The sequence below is a fragment of the Mesoplodon densirostris genome, chromosome 16, assembly GCF_025265405.1.
Source record: "Mesoplodon densirostris isolate mMesDen1 chromosome 16, mMesDen1 primary haplotype, whole genome shotgun sequence".
NCBI lineage: Eukaryota > Metazoa > Chordata > Mammalia > Artiodactyla > Ziphiidae > Mesoplodon > Mesoplodon densirostris.
The window spans coordinates 36,016,486-36,031,154 of NC_082676.1; the positions used below are offsets into that span (position 1 = coordinate 36,016,486).

Below are 14,669 nucleotides of genomic sequence, written 5' to 3' on the forward strand. Positions count from 1 at the left end.
GGGATCCACTGTGTGAGTCTACGCGAACCGCAGTCAAACTTACTCCCAGGGAACCCTCGCCTTGACCCTACCGAGCGGGGCCGGTGGGGACAGGCCGGGCCGACACCCTACCTCTCTGGGTGGCCGCCCACCTGTCGGGGTGTTCGGAGGTCGAGATAAAGCGGGAGGAGCTCGCCCGGACGCCGGAAAATCGCTCTGACCGAGGCAGCGAGCTGTAAAGGCAGAGACCTTGCGCACGGGCCGGCCCCGCCCAACTACACTTCCCACAGCCCTCTGCAGCCAGCCAGTTACCACGGAGACGGGCCGGGATAGTCGGCTCTGAGACTGTCCGTGGCCTGGGCCTCCGGGTGGCCGTATGCAGAACAGCCTCTACGCCCACGGCTTCCAAACGGGCCGGCCACGCGCGCCCGCCACCCAGCCCTTGATTCTGGAGCCCGAGGAGGCACAGCCATTTGGCTGGGTCTGGGCCGCCGGGAGGCTGAACTACATTTTCCAGGAGCCTCCGGGCACGCTCGCGCGGGGCACAGAAAAGGTAACATCGAGTTGTTGACAAGGAGACCAGTCCCGGGGTATTTGGGCCCCTGAAGCCCGTGGACGGAGGAGTTGGAGACAGAGAAGAGGGATAGAAGAGAGAATGACGATGGGAAATTTGTTTTAAAGCAACATAAAGAGTACACTCCCTCCTGTTTAACTTTGTTTCCACCAACGCTCAGGGCCATCGTGAGCATCGCACAGCCCTCTGGGAAATGCAGATGGCGCTGCCCTAAGGGCTATGGGAAATGTAGTCATTGATTAATAGCAACTACCTCGAGCACCTACAGTAAGGAAACGGGATTGAATCCTCCCTGCTTCTCCCTTCTTTTCCACTCAAACACAATGTTTACCTCCCCAATACTTACAGAATCTCTCCCTTTCTCTTCGTGCCAACCCTCAGTGCTGTATTTCAGACACTCCCTTAAATCTATTCTCCGCATAGCCACCAAAGTAATTGTCCCTGCTCTCTTAGGGCTCTTACACAGCTAATAGAACCAAGTACACATTAACCGGCTGGCATGTATATTTGACCTCTCACCTACTGTCTCCCACTAGTCTCTTCATATGTAAGAACCATTCTCTTTAGATTGTTCATCTCATTTGTGATTGATATCTTAAAGCCATTGCCACCATTTTTTTTTTTTAATGCGGTACGCGGGCCTCTCACTGTTGTGGCTTCCCCCGTTGCGGAGCACAGGCTCTGGACGCGCAGGCTCAGCGGCCATGGCTCACGGGCCCAGCTGCTCCGCGGCATGTGGGATCTTCCCGGACCGGGGCACGAACCCGTGTCCCCTGCATCGGCAGGCGGACTCTCAACCACTGCGCCACCAGGGAAGCCCATTGCCACCATTTTTTTAAAATGCAGAGCACAACTTCTTGCTTTTAACAGTTGTCCCCCCCCAAATGGTGATACATTCCAAGTGTAGCTGGATTTGCAAAATATTCTTGAAAAGTACTTGAAATAGGTTTCTATCAGTAGAAACCAAGTTCCTCATACTTTGATAAAATTAGGATTTTATTTCTCTGAACAAAATATTTCATTACATGATCTGGTTAATTCACACCTAGGTGTTTTCCAGGCCTTGTAAAGTCACACAAAAGATTAAAACAAAAAACAAAAACATGATGGTTCTTTTTTTTTTTTTTTTTTTTTTAATTTATTTATTTATTTATTTATGGCTGTGTTGGGTCTTCGTTTCTGTGCGAGGGCTTTCTCTAGTTGTGGCAAGTGGGGGCCACTCCTCATCGCGGTGCGCGGGCCTCTCACTATCGCGGCCTCTCTTGTTGCGGAGCACAGGCTCCAGACGCACAGGCTCAGCAATTGTGGCTCACGGGGCCAGCTGCTCCGTGGCATGTGGGATCTTCCCAGACCAGGGCTTGAACCCGTGTCCCCTGCATTGGCAGGCGGACTCTCAACCACTGCGCCACCAGGGAAGCCCTGATGGTTCTTGTATGAATTACTTATCACAAAATTCCGGTAGGATTATAAACAGTCTTAATAGATTTTTTTTTTTTACACAACACTTTGAAAGTCTAAGATCTATAATTACACTTGATCCAAAGAGCTGTAAGTGTGGAGTGAATCTGCCTCAGGCTTTCGAGAAAGGAGGCATACTTTTAAAGGCTATCAGAAAGCCTAGATAGGAGTGAACTGTATCGTGTAAGAAGACAGATGAGGTGTTGCTCACATCAAAGCACCAAGAAACTTTCCTTTTGAAGTGGGAATACTTGGCAGACACAACATTTCCATTAGCTTTTAACTTCGGTAGGAAGAATGGCCCAGATCATAAACATAGAGAATTATTTAACTGATAAAGCAGTTTAGAAGTCACAGTCAAAAATACGTAATCTCTTCTTAACATTCAAAAGCAGAGTTTCCATCTTCCTCATTTATTTCTTTGGTTTTGGTTTTTAAAATGTAGAATCCTTCATGTCTTGCCTGAGGAAAGAGTACGTTTGTTGAAAAAGCATCAGCCAAAGCCAGGATATTCATGTAGTTCTCAGCAATCAGGTGGGGAAAGCTGAAGTCAAGATCTACAAGGGCCACAGTTCAGAATGATTTTCTTAAGTGGTACCAATGCAGTTACCTTTTCAATGGGTATCAGGAGCACTGCTCTTTTATCAACTCTTATATGTTCTCAGTTACCAGCAAAGCTCCATCTGTGTTATAGCAACTTAGCCTACACTTTGGACATAAGGGTCTTCTGGTGTTCCAGCAAATGTATAATGATCTCCAGGAGCTTTCCTGAACAATTTTGAGATATGGACATTCAGGTTACAATATAAGTTGTAATTTTCTTTACAACAGAGCTTCAGAATACTACTTGGTCATTTGATTGGTTTCAAGAAATATGATGGGGCTTCCCTGGTGGCGCAGTGGTTGAGAGTCCGCCTGCCGATGCAGGGGACATGGGTTCGTGCCCCGGTCTGGGAAGATCCCACATGCTGCAGAGTGGCTGGGCCCGTGAGCCATGGCCACTGAGCCTGCAGGTCCAGAGCCTGTGCTCCGCAGCAGGAGAGGCTGCAGCGGTGAGAGGCCCACGTACTGCAAAAAAAAAAAAGAAATATGATGCCAGATCTATCTGCAACATACTTGCAAACCATTTTGTGGGTGGTTTAGCTCCAAAAATGGTTATCTGCCCTGCTGTTGTTGCTGTGGTTGTTATTGCTTTACTAGGTTCAGTCTCAAAGGGTGAGACTCTTAGCCAGGTCCACTTGTAAACTCATCTGCCCAGTTACACAAGACAGTGGGAAGAGTAGGGGCGTGGGATTCAGTTCTGTCCCTGTCCCTAACTTGCTGAGTCACCTTGAACTAGTCATTTGTCATCCCCAAAAACCTGCTCCTCCTCTTCCATTAATGCCTCAGTGAACGGCATCTGTGGTCGGCTGAATAATGGCCCACAAAGACATCAGACCCCACTCCCTGTAACGTGCACATCCTGTAAATGATACTTTGCTTGGAAAAAGCGTCCTTGCAGATGTGACTAAATTAAGGACCTTTAGATGGGGAGATTATCCTGGGCCCTAAATGCAATTATAAGTATCCTTACAAGAATGAGGTAGAGGAAGATTTGAGTCAGATACACAGAGGCGAAGGTAATGTGAAAATGGAGCAGAAAGAGATTTGAAGATGCTGGCCTTGAAGACTGGAGTGATGGAGCCACAAACCAAGGAATGACAGCAGCTACCTCTACACTAGTCCTCCTTCCGATCCAGCCCTCACGCTGCGGTCAGAGGGGCTTTTCTACCATGGAGATCCGACCACATCAACCTGCAGTGAACGTCCTTCAGTGGCAGCTCAAACCCTGACACCTTGGCCGGGTGTAAGAATCCCTTCACCATCTGACCCCTGGTCTTCTCTCCTCACCCACACGTACACCCACCCACCTCCACTCCCCTCCTCCACACACTCCGCCTCACTCACTCAGACACTCCCTCCTCCACACATCCTTGAGTGACGATCCACTACCGAGTTTCCCACACGTCTGGGCTGTTTCATGGTTCTGTGGCTTTCACGTGCCTTGTCACATCTGTGATACAGAGAAAGGAATTTTAACCATATGCCAGCACACACAGCAAAAATCATTGTGCACTTAGAAAATGGTTCTGTGACACTGTAAATCAGAACTAGGATTCTAAGACCAGCTATCTTATCCTTCCCTCAAAAGCGCTGACGGTTGAAACCACTTCCCTAAAATTCCACATTCAACATACTTATGTCCAAAATCATGTTTTTCAATGCCATTAAAATGTCCATCAATAAAAATATAATATTTCAACATAAATTGTTAGTAAATGTAATATAAAATTCCCAAGTAAATGATTAAGTGGAATATTACGCAGCTGTAAAAAGAAAAAGGCAGCTCTGTATATAGTTACACAAATCCTCCAAATAAAAAAAGTGAAAAAGTAAGTTGTAAAAAAGTGTGAATAGGGCCTCCCTGGTGGCGCAAGTGGTTGAGAGTCCGCCTGCCGATGCAGGGGATACGGGTTCGTGCCCCGGTCTGGGAGGATCCCATATGCCGCAGAGTGGCTGGGCCCGTGAGCCATGGCCGCTGAGCCTGCGCGTCCGGAGCCTGTGCTCCGCAACGGGGGAGGCCACAACAGTGAGAGGCCCGCATACCGCAAAAAAAAAAAAAAGTGTGAATAGTTTGCTACTATTTCCATTAATAAAACACAATCGTATGTGCACAGACTTCTCCTGACAGAATACAGAAGGTAAGGGGGCTTCTGGAGAGGGGAACAGGGTTTGGGGACAGGGAAGACAGGGAGACTTCTTCACTAAATGGTCTCTTGTAACCTGTGCACATGTGGCCTCTTAAATTTTAAAACATTTTTCTCGATTCAAGGGCTCACAAGGGTTGTACTCTGGCTATGAACATAAATGAAAGCTGCTGGGTTAATTTTTCTATTGAGCTCTTGGATAATCATTAAAAATCAGATAAAAATAATCTCTGATTTGGAGCTGTAGTCTCAAGATCAATTATTATTATTGCAGCTATTACGTTAAGAAGATTTACTACAGTTTGCATTAATGTAATCTTGTGTTCCTTGCAAAAGTTCCAACTGAGAGCAGGTCAGGCAGAAGGAAATTAACCTGGGCCTAAAATGTGCTCACGGATAATCCAGGCAGTTTACTAAGAGTTGACTGTAGTTCAATCGAAATTTACCAGGGGGGCTTCCCTGGTAGCACAGTGGTTAAGAGTCTGCCTGCCAATGCAGGGGACATGGGTTCGATCCCTGGTCCGGGAATATTCCACATGCTGCAGAGCAACTAAGCCTGTGTGCCACAACTACTGAGCCTGCACTCTAGAGCCCATCAGCCACAACTACTGAGCCTGTGTGCCGCAACTACTGAGCCTGTGTGCCTCAACTACTGAGCCTGTGTGCCTCAACTACTGAAGCCAGTGCACCTAGAACCCGTGCTCCACAACAAGAGAAGCCACCACAGTGAGAAGCCCGTGCACCACAATGAAGAGTAGCCCCTGCTCGCCGCAACTAGAGAAAGCCCGCGCACAGCAACAAAGACCCAACGCAGCCAAAAATAAATAAATAAAAATAAAATTTAAAAATAAATAAATAAATAAATTTACTAGGGAACTGTCATTATCTGCCAACACCACTCTCTCAAGTAGACTGCCCACACAGCTGCATTTCAGCCCGCTTCATAGTAAGAGTGAAACGCAGCCAAGCATATTTTTCATCTCTTGTGTCTCTACTTTTCTTCCACTCTCAGTTGAAAAGACCTACATCTAACTTTCTTTTTTTTTTTTGGCTGCGTTGGGACTTCTTTGCTGCATGCGGGCTTTCTCTAGTTGCAGCGAGCAGGGGCTACTTACTCTTCATTGTGGTATGCAGGTATCTCATTGCAGTGGCTTCTCTTGTTGCGGAGCACGGGCTCTAGGCGCACTGGCTTCAGTAGTTGGGGCACGCAGGCTCAGTAGTTGTGGCTCACAGGCTCTAGAGCACAGGCTCAGTAGTTGTGGTTTATGGGCTTAGCTGCTCTGTGGCATGTGGGATCTTCCCGGACCAGGGCTTGAACCCATGTCCCCTGAGTTGGCAGGTGGATTCTTAATCACTGCGGCACCAGGGAAGTCCCTACATCTAACTTTTGATCTACTTAATATATTTTCAGGTTGGCTGTTTTAAAAAATTCAAAAAGTACAAATTATGAAAGAACAATAATTCGTAAGATCACTAAAACAAACTCACTTGTACAATAAGCTATAAACTCACCATATTTGCTTATCCTGAGCATTAAATCTTTTGACTGTTTTTACAAATGGTTGTTATGACAACATAACATTGTTTTTCCCTGTATTACATGAAATAATATTTAAGAATTAAATTAAAAAAAAAAAAGAATTCCCCTGAGATAATAAAAACATTTTTAGAAGATGTATATGTATTCAACCTTCCAGTGTGATATGGTGTCCAGATATCAAGGACATCTAAATAAAAATAAAATCTTGGAGAGGCTAAATGCTAATATTTTTCAAAAATATCCTAGGCAAATTGTACAGATTAAGGAATGAAAATCACATTTAAACCAATGTACGTGGATTAAACTACTGTTGGTATCACTGGGCTATGACAGTTACAATTCCACAACTTTTATAGTATGACATAATGTGAAGGGGAAAAAAAACCACCTCAGTTTTCCAGCTCTCTGGAGAGATGTGGGGCAAAGGAATCAGGATTCAATAACAGGAGTTTCTCAGCTGAACTAAGGACAGAGAATAGATGGTATGAATCAACTCCCTGGCTGACTGTTACCTTTGGCCAAATAAGGAAAATGTCTTCTACAGCCAAAGGGAGATGAGAACCTTAGTAGGTGGATGGATTTCAGATCTGCACTGAAGTTGACTTCATTTGGGATGCGGAAGCATCTAGGTGAAGGCCGGTTAGGTGATAATTGACATCTCCTCCCGGTCTCTGCTCTCAGACACTGAGTTGATTATGCTTCTTAAATACTTTATGAACTCCATTCTGATATCTTCTGGGTCATCCTCAAGATTTGAGTGCACCAGCTTCAGCTTGTTCAAGGGTGGCGCTTAAAAAAGAAAATAATGTAATTAGGCATGAACTTTTAGTGAGGGGCTATTTCTAGCTCCAAAGGACCTGAGTCTTTCATTTTTTATTTTTAGAAAATATTTATTTATTTATTTGGCTGAGCTGGGTCTTAGTTGTGGCATGCAGGATCTAGTTCCCTGACCAGGGATCAAATGTGGGCCCCCTGCATTGGGAGCGAGGAGTCTTAACCACTGGACCATCAGGGAAGTCCCAGGACCTGAGTCGTATAGGAGCCAATTTGTTTAACTTTCCCAAGTCCAAAAATAAAGTTGTGCCTTGCTTGACACAATTTAACAGAGAAAGGTTTCATCACACTGCCACCTGGCAACAGGATCACAGATCTCCAAGCCACTTCCAGACCCTCTTTGTTCTTACACCAGAGGAAGGCATTTCTGAGTTTTGAGTTGTTTTTTATGGTCACTTTGACACCTCTGTAATGGTGTGCGTCACATGCAAATTGGAGCTTAAAGGCAAGTCAGGAAAGAGTGTCCCTAATAGTACCGATGAGTGGCTAAAACCAGGTTTTTTTCCCCTCTTAGTGTCTGCCTACTTTTAAAGTGTCTGCATCCTGGCCTGGATAGTACAGCAATCTTCCAACCCAGCAGTTCTTATTTACATGGTAAGAAAAACAAATGTCTAGGACACAGCAGATGCTCTTTAACTGCACAGGGCTGCTGGTTTCCAAGACACAGGGCAATATACAAATGCCCAGAGCATTTCAGACTACAGCAGAAAGGAGAAGTCCAGGCTTCCTACCCAAAGCCAGATTTCCTTTGTCACTTCCAGAGCCTGGTTTGTGGTGTGCAATTAACAGACATTGAGTATCCTGTAAAAACTGCTGCTGGACGAAGCAGGAATACCACATCTCAATTTCCTTCAGGTGGCTTGGGATGTCAGCATTGAAGATGATCACCACCCCGTGAGAGTCCTTCATCAGGGCTGGCCAGCAAGACTCAAACCTGCATGGCAGAAAAGGACGCAGCGTGAAGGGTAGGTGGCTCTGGTTTCTGCATTTGTTTTGTTTTTAATTTTTATTGGAGTATAGTTGATTTACACTGTTGTGTTAGTTTCCGCTATACAGCAAAGTGATTCAGTTATACATATACACATATCCACTCTTTTTTAGATTCTTTTCCCATATAGGTCATTATAGACTATTGAGTCCCCTGTGCTAATATAGTAGGTCCTTATTAGTTATCTATTTTATACACAGTAGTGTGTATATGTCAATCCCACTCTCCCAATTTATCAGCCCTCCGCTACTTTCCCCCCTGGTAACCATAAGTTTGTTTTTTACATCTGTGACTCTATTTCTGTTTTGGTTTTTTTTTTTTTTTTGCGGTACGGGGGCCTCTCACTGTTGTGGCCTCTCCCGTTGTGGAGCACAGGCTCCAGACGCGCAGGCTCAGTGGCCATGGCTCACGGGCCTAGCCGCTCCACGGGATGTGGGATCTTCCCGGACCAGGGCACGACCCCGTGTCCCCTGCATTGGCAGGCGGACTCTCAACCACTGCGCCACCAGGGAAGCCCTCTATTTCTGTTTTATAAATAAGTTCACTCGTACCACTTTTTTTAGATTCCACGTATAAGCAATGGTTCTGGTTTCTAACTGTGGACTTTGAAAATAATGTCTAAGTATTAATCATGGATGGATGACTTCTCACTATATCATAACCCAGTCACTAAAGTTTCAAGAGCAATGCATGTCACCAGTAATTGATGGAGCCCCTAACACATGCTAGGAAGGGCACTCGCTAGGCCCAAGTCCAAGGTGCCTGGCAGGCAGCTGAGTTTTGAGTCATTTGATGGAGCAAATGCTCTAAAGGAAACATACTTTGGATCGCCACCACAGTCCCAGAGCTCAAATTCATGCCCCGTGCTTTTGTCGTTGCTGGTAACGTGTGGGTTCTCAAATTCCAGGATCCTAAACATAAAAACAAGAGCAGCACCTCTCCTTAGGAAACATTATACTTTGGGAATGCCACCAGCACCAAAGTCAGGGGCGGGTGATGGTCAGGGACTCCGTGGGACATGGACTGGTCAGGGCTCACCTCACTCCTTGGGTTGGGTTGTATTCGGTGATGTCAGAAGATTCTGTCAGGAAGTTGGCCAAAACAGTTTTTCCACTCTGTGAAAATGAAGACAGTGAAAGATCGTTGCTGAAGAGCAGAAAAGTAAACCATAAGCAGGCCCTCCAATAGCCAGCTTGGACCCAGGTGGGATGCAGTAGAGGCCACAGCCACCCTGAGATCACCAAGGCAGAGGGCTCTCTCTGGTTGGGTGGGCACAGCCTGCTCTGGGTTGCAGGGAGCGCAGATTTCAGTGCTGGCTCTGCTGCTGAGTGACTTTACCTGCTTCCAAGCAGAGGGAATAGCTAGTCCAAAGGCACCAGGCAGGAATGGACGTAGCACATTTAAGGACTAGAAAGGCTGGTAAATTAGAAGAGTAGTAAGGGAGAGGGAGATGTGTATGTGCAGAAATAATTTTGTTGTTGAAGCTAGGTAATGGATACTAGGGTTCATTGTTCTCTCTCCCCTTGTATATGTTTGAGAATTTCCATTTAAAAAAGATATCTATGTTTGTTTTGCTTTTCATAATTCTGAGCATATTGTTGTTACTTGCCTATTTAACAGTTTAAGTCTTGGAGAGTTCTGTGTGTCAGTTTACATGGATTTTCCTTATTTTATTTCACTGCTGCACAAAGTAAGAATGTACCTTAGTTTATTCAGACATTTGCTCATTGATGGGCACCGAGGGTGTTTCCATCTGTTCAATATTGTATAGGACTCATGGGGAATGTGGAGGAGTCTTTAGCTACAGTAGCTTTTGAGAAATGTAATTGCCATGCTAAAAGCTGTGCACATTTGAAACTGCAATCCCAGAATACTCCTTTCCCTGAAAGCATTCTAACACTGCATGTTATCAATATTCTGAACTTTTCTCATCCAAACTGATGAGCAAATAAGTGCCATCTGTTTGTTCTATGTTCTGAGACTGTGCGACTGAGCATCTTTTCATACTTATTGGTCAGTTGTATTTCTTATGCACAGACTCTGCTACATTATCTTGAGTTGCTTCTCTTTTCTTTATTGATTCTTAAACTTTCCTGTATGTTCTACCTATGAATCCTTTCTTTGTCATGCATTTTGCTAATACTTTCCCCTGGCTTTAACTTTGCTGTCATTTCTTTTAAGGCTTCTTCATTTTTGTGCTGTGTTTAAGACCTTCCCTGTCACAAGATTAAAAACATAGCTTTCCATATATTCATCTACTACAGTGGTTCCCAGCAAGTGGTCCCTGGACGACCAGCATCAGCAAAATGCAAATTCTCAGGTCCCTCCCAGACCTACTGAATCAAAACTCTGGGATAGGACCAGCGAGTTGTGCAACTGACCACCAGGCAATTCTGATGGGTGTTTAAGTTGGAGAGTTATTCATTTACTACGTCCACAGTTGTTCTTTTACACATTTAGCTTTTTAGTCGATCTGAATTTTATTCTTGTGTACAGTGTGAAGTACACAGGTAGATTTAATCCCTGGCCATCACCACCCACATGGAAAAGCTAAATGTTCCAAGACCAGGTAATGGTTCAGTCTTTCCTCCTGGTTTTCTTGTTCCACAGACATATCTCATTAGGGAGAGCCACAGGCGCAAAGGAAAGTCGTGAGATCTAGGCTCTGATTCCATAACGCCACTCACTACCTTGGGCCTTCGGGCCTTAGTACAACCGGGTCGAGGTCTGGGAACATCGAGTTCACGGTGAAGCCAGCGGCGCACACCAGGATGGGCGCGGTGGTACTGGGCTCCCGGCTCCTGGGCCCCACGCCCGCCCGGGTCCCGCTTGCCGCCCCGCCGGCCCAGGCCTCACCTCGCAGGGCCCCACGAAGAGGATCTTGGCCTTCATCATCGCGGCCCGCAGCCCGCAGACCCGCCGGAATCCCAGGCGCTGCCAAAGTCCTCGCCGCCGTCAGGGAGGAGCGGAAGCCGACGCGCCGGTTGGCTGCCTTCGTTCCCATGGAGACGGGAGCGGCCGCGGGGGCCGACGGGAGTGGGCGGGTTTCTGCCGGGGCGGGGGGGCCGGGCGCCCGAGGGGCTCTGGGTTGGTTTGCCGGCCGTCTAGGGGGCGGCGTGGGTTTCGGGTTGGGGGTGGGCGGCAAGGCAAAGCAGGAGGGTAAGAGGGAAGTAAAAACCCGGATCCAGATTCGCTTGTGAGCGGGGAAGCCCGCAGAGCTCGCGGGGTCCCAAATCTCCTTTTTTCCTCCCCGTAACCCCGAGAGCTCAAACGGGCCAAGTAGCTGGTGAGGTGGGGTGGGAACCAGGCATCTGAAGCCTGTATCACTCTGGCATGATACTGCCCACATTGAGAACGGATTTATCATATCCCTGGCCCAGTCTAGAAAAGGTCAGGGAGAAAATGAGTCTCTATGGTTCACCGCTCACCGTCATTTGGATAATCTGGGAGAAACCAAAAGGATGATAACGCCCCGGCCTTGTTCACGGGCAGTGCAGGTGTCTGAACGCATTGCTGCTAAATTCAGTCACTAGGTCAGTTTTAAATTACGGAGGCGGAGCCGGTCCAGAAATCTGGGTGAGGCCATGAAATTGTATGCTAAGGGTGCCAATACAAAATACGCTAGTCCCCCCAAAGTGCTAGTATAACAACTACAACAAGAACAACAACAAAACCAAAATAAATCCAATACCAAACTGCTTTTTTTGCAATACAAGGTGAACTGGGACTTCCCTGGTGGCTCAGTGGTTAAAAATCGGCCTGCCAGTGCAGGGGACACAAGTTCGTTCCCTGATCCGGGAAGATCCCACATGTCACGGAGCAACTAAGCCCGTGCGCCACAACTACTGAGCCTGCGCTCTAGAGCCCACGAGCCACAACTACTGAAGCCGTCTCGCCTAGAGCCCGTGCTCTGCAACGAGAGAAGCCACTGCAATGAGAAGCCCGTGCAGCGCAACGAAGAGTAGCCCCCGCTCGCCGCAACTAGAGAAAACCCGCGCATAGCAACGAAGACCCAACACAGCCAAAAAAAACAACAACAACAACAACAACAACAAAAAAAAAAACAAGATGAACTGTAAGGAAGAGACTGCCTTAAGTTCAAGATGTCCTTAACTGATTGATTGAATAAATATCTTTTGAATGCCTGCTGTGTGTTCTTCTAGGCACTGGGGATGTGCCTGTACCTCTTGAAGCTTTCATTCCAGTGGAGTAGATGGATATTAAGTAAACAAGTTAATTTAAAAAAGTACTCTCAGGTAGAGACAATTTTAGATATTGGTAAACACTATGAATAAAAATAAATCACTAAAGAGTTAAAGAGTGTGAAGGAGCCAATTTTGGTTGGAGTAGTCAAGGCAACACCTTGGTGCAGAGGTGACATTAAAGCAGAAAACTGAGTAAAGAGAGGGCGCAAATAAAGCATGTGAAAGATCTAGGGTATGAGCAATGCAGCAGAACAGCAAGGGCAAAGACACTGAGGTGGAAATAAATGTGGTATCTTCCAAAAATAGCCCAGAGGGCCTGTGACACCGGTGCAGGAAGAGTAAGGGGGAGAGTGGTAGGAGATGCTTTTGGAGAGGTTGGATAAGACTTTGGGGATTCATTCTAAGGGTGATTGGAAGCCTGTGCCAGGACTGTATTTGGCTATGTGTCATAGAAACTCCACCACAGCAACTTAACCAAATAAGGGATTTATTATTTTCTCACCTAACAAGGAATCCAAGGATGGGCATAGAAGGGCTGATGCAGCTGCCTTCTCCTTACTTTCCTGGCGTCTTTTGGCTGCTCCACCTTTGTGTATTTGCTTTCTAGGCAGGAACAAAGGAGAAGAGCAAATGTCAAAAGATATAGAGTACTACAGACTCCCTTTTCTCAGGAAAACAATGGCTTCCTTAGAATCCCTATCCAGTGATTCCTCCTTCTGTCTCATTGGTTAGAACTGTGTCACGTAGCCTCCATAACTGCAAAGGAATCTGGGAAATATAGATTGTAGCTTTGCACATTTCTTTTCTCAAGAAGTGGGGCCCAGAGTGGGAGTGGGGGTGGGGATGGGGAGTTGATATTGGCTAGGAAACTGGCCAGCCAAAAAAGTCATCATGGAAGATTCTGAGCAGTGGATTGACATGATCTGATTTATGTTTAAAAGTGATCACTGGCTGCTTGTGGAACAAAGGGGACAAGCGTGGATGCATACATGGCAATTAGGTGGGTATTCAGGTAGCTTAAGAGAGGGATGATGGTGGTTTGGCTAGGGCAGCAGTGGAGGTTGGATCTGGGACACATTTTGAAGGTAGAGGTAGCAGGAGTTGCTGATGGATTAGATGTCAGGGAAAGAGGAGTTAAGGATGAGTCCCAGGACATCGACTTATGAATGTCCTTATTCATTGACATGAATAATGTTTGCCATTTCCAGACTTGGGAAGACTGGGGCAGGGTTTGTGGTGGGAGATTAAGAATTCTATTTTGGTTATGTTAGTTTTGAGATGCCTGCTAGTTGTTGAGGGAGAAATGGGATATAAGATTCTGTACCTGATAGGTGAGGTAAGGACTAGAGCTATAAATCTGGACAAGATATCAGTCAGCATGTGGAATGCCATGAAAGCCATGGACTAGATGAGAACACGTAGGGGGTAAGTGTTGGCAGAGAAGATAAGTGTAGACAGATAGTGCCCTGGGACACTCTGCTATTTAGAGGAGAATCTAGCAAAGAAAGCTGAAAAGGAACGTCCAGAGAGGCAGGAAGGAAACTAGGAGAGTTTGGCATCATGCAAGCCAAGTCAGGATGGTGTTGCAAGACAGGGAGTGATCCATTTTGTCAGATGCTTCCAAGAGATCCAGAGAAGTCAAGGAAGGTGAGGAATCAACCATCAGATGTGGTGGAGGTCACTGACCATTTTTTAAAAATACTTTTCACTTACTATCTTTAAACACGTGACCACACATACATATAGCTTTGTAAAAATGGCTAAATATGATCATACGTTTGCTTTCTTTTGGTGCAGTCTCCTTTTTCTTTTTTTGTTTGGCTCCCTTACCTCACCCTTGACCTCTCCCTTTCCCTCTTTACTGCTTGAAGTTTTCATTCTAGTGAAGATACAGACAGTGAGTAAACTCCCAATGGAGAGGCTATGATTACAACCTGGGGTGCATCGTTCAATATTTTTCTCCATACATCTTATAAATCCCCTTTCTACAAGGCTCTAAATACATAGAGATCTGTAACAGGTTGCTAAAAGGGTGACTGTATCCAATTTTGGCTGAAGCTTTAAAGGCTGACAATAGGTGTTGAGTGTCTCCCAGAGTCTAGTCCCTTTCTGTAGAACTTAAGCACATCACCTGAGAGTTATCAAAGAGTCATGAAGTTGAAGAGGGAGAAAGGGAGAATTTCTTTGAAGAGCATGCTGTTTGCTCATCTCGGGTCAAGTGAGACATGAGTCTTCAGAGAACTTGTATCCCCTGGCATTTGGGCAGCCCCCTGTTTTCACAATGCACCTTTGAAGATTATGTGCTTGAATCCTTAGATTGGGGTTCTGGAAGAAGAGGAGGGAT

At 46.0% G+C, this 14,669-nt stretch overlaps 1 protein-coding gene across 2 annotated transcripts; it reads right to left on the reverse strand.

The window, feature by feature from the left end:
* Positions 1-3,011: 3,011 nt before the first annotated feature.
* IFT22 (intraflagellar transport 22) lies at positions 3,012-11,081 on the reverse strand. Of its 2 annotated transcripts, XR_009530154.1 has the most exons (7): positions 10,977-11,081; positions 9,159-9,235; positions 8,942-9,031; positions 7,864-8,066; positions 6,811-7,087; positions 3,959-4,064; positions 3,012-3,079 (listed from the first exon to the last, which is right to left on the reverse strand). XR_009530154.1 is itself a non-coding variant. In XM_060078617.1 (5 exons), the coding sequence occupies exons 1-5, from the start codon at positions 11,013-11,015 to the stop codon at positions 6,939-6,941; spliced, it is 558 nt and encodes a 185-aa protein (XP_059934600.1). In that variant the 5' UTR covers positions 11,016-11,081; the 3' UTR covers positions 5,635-6,938. The 2 variants fall into 2 exon arrangements, 1 of the variants encoding a protein (XP_059934600.1); XM_060078617.1 differs by lacking the exons at positions 3,012-3,079; positions 3,959-4,064 and having other exon boundaries at positions 5,635-7,087.
* Positions 11,082-14,669: the final 3,588 nt, after the last annotated feature.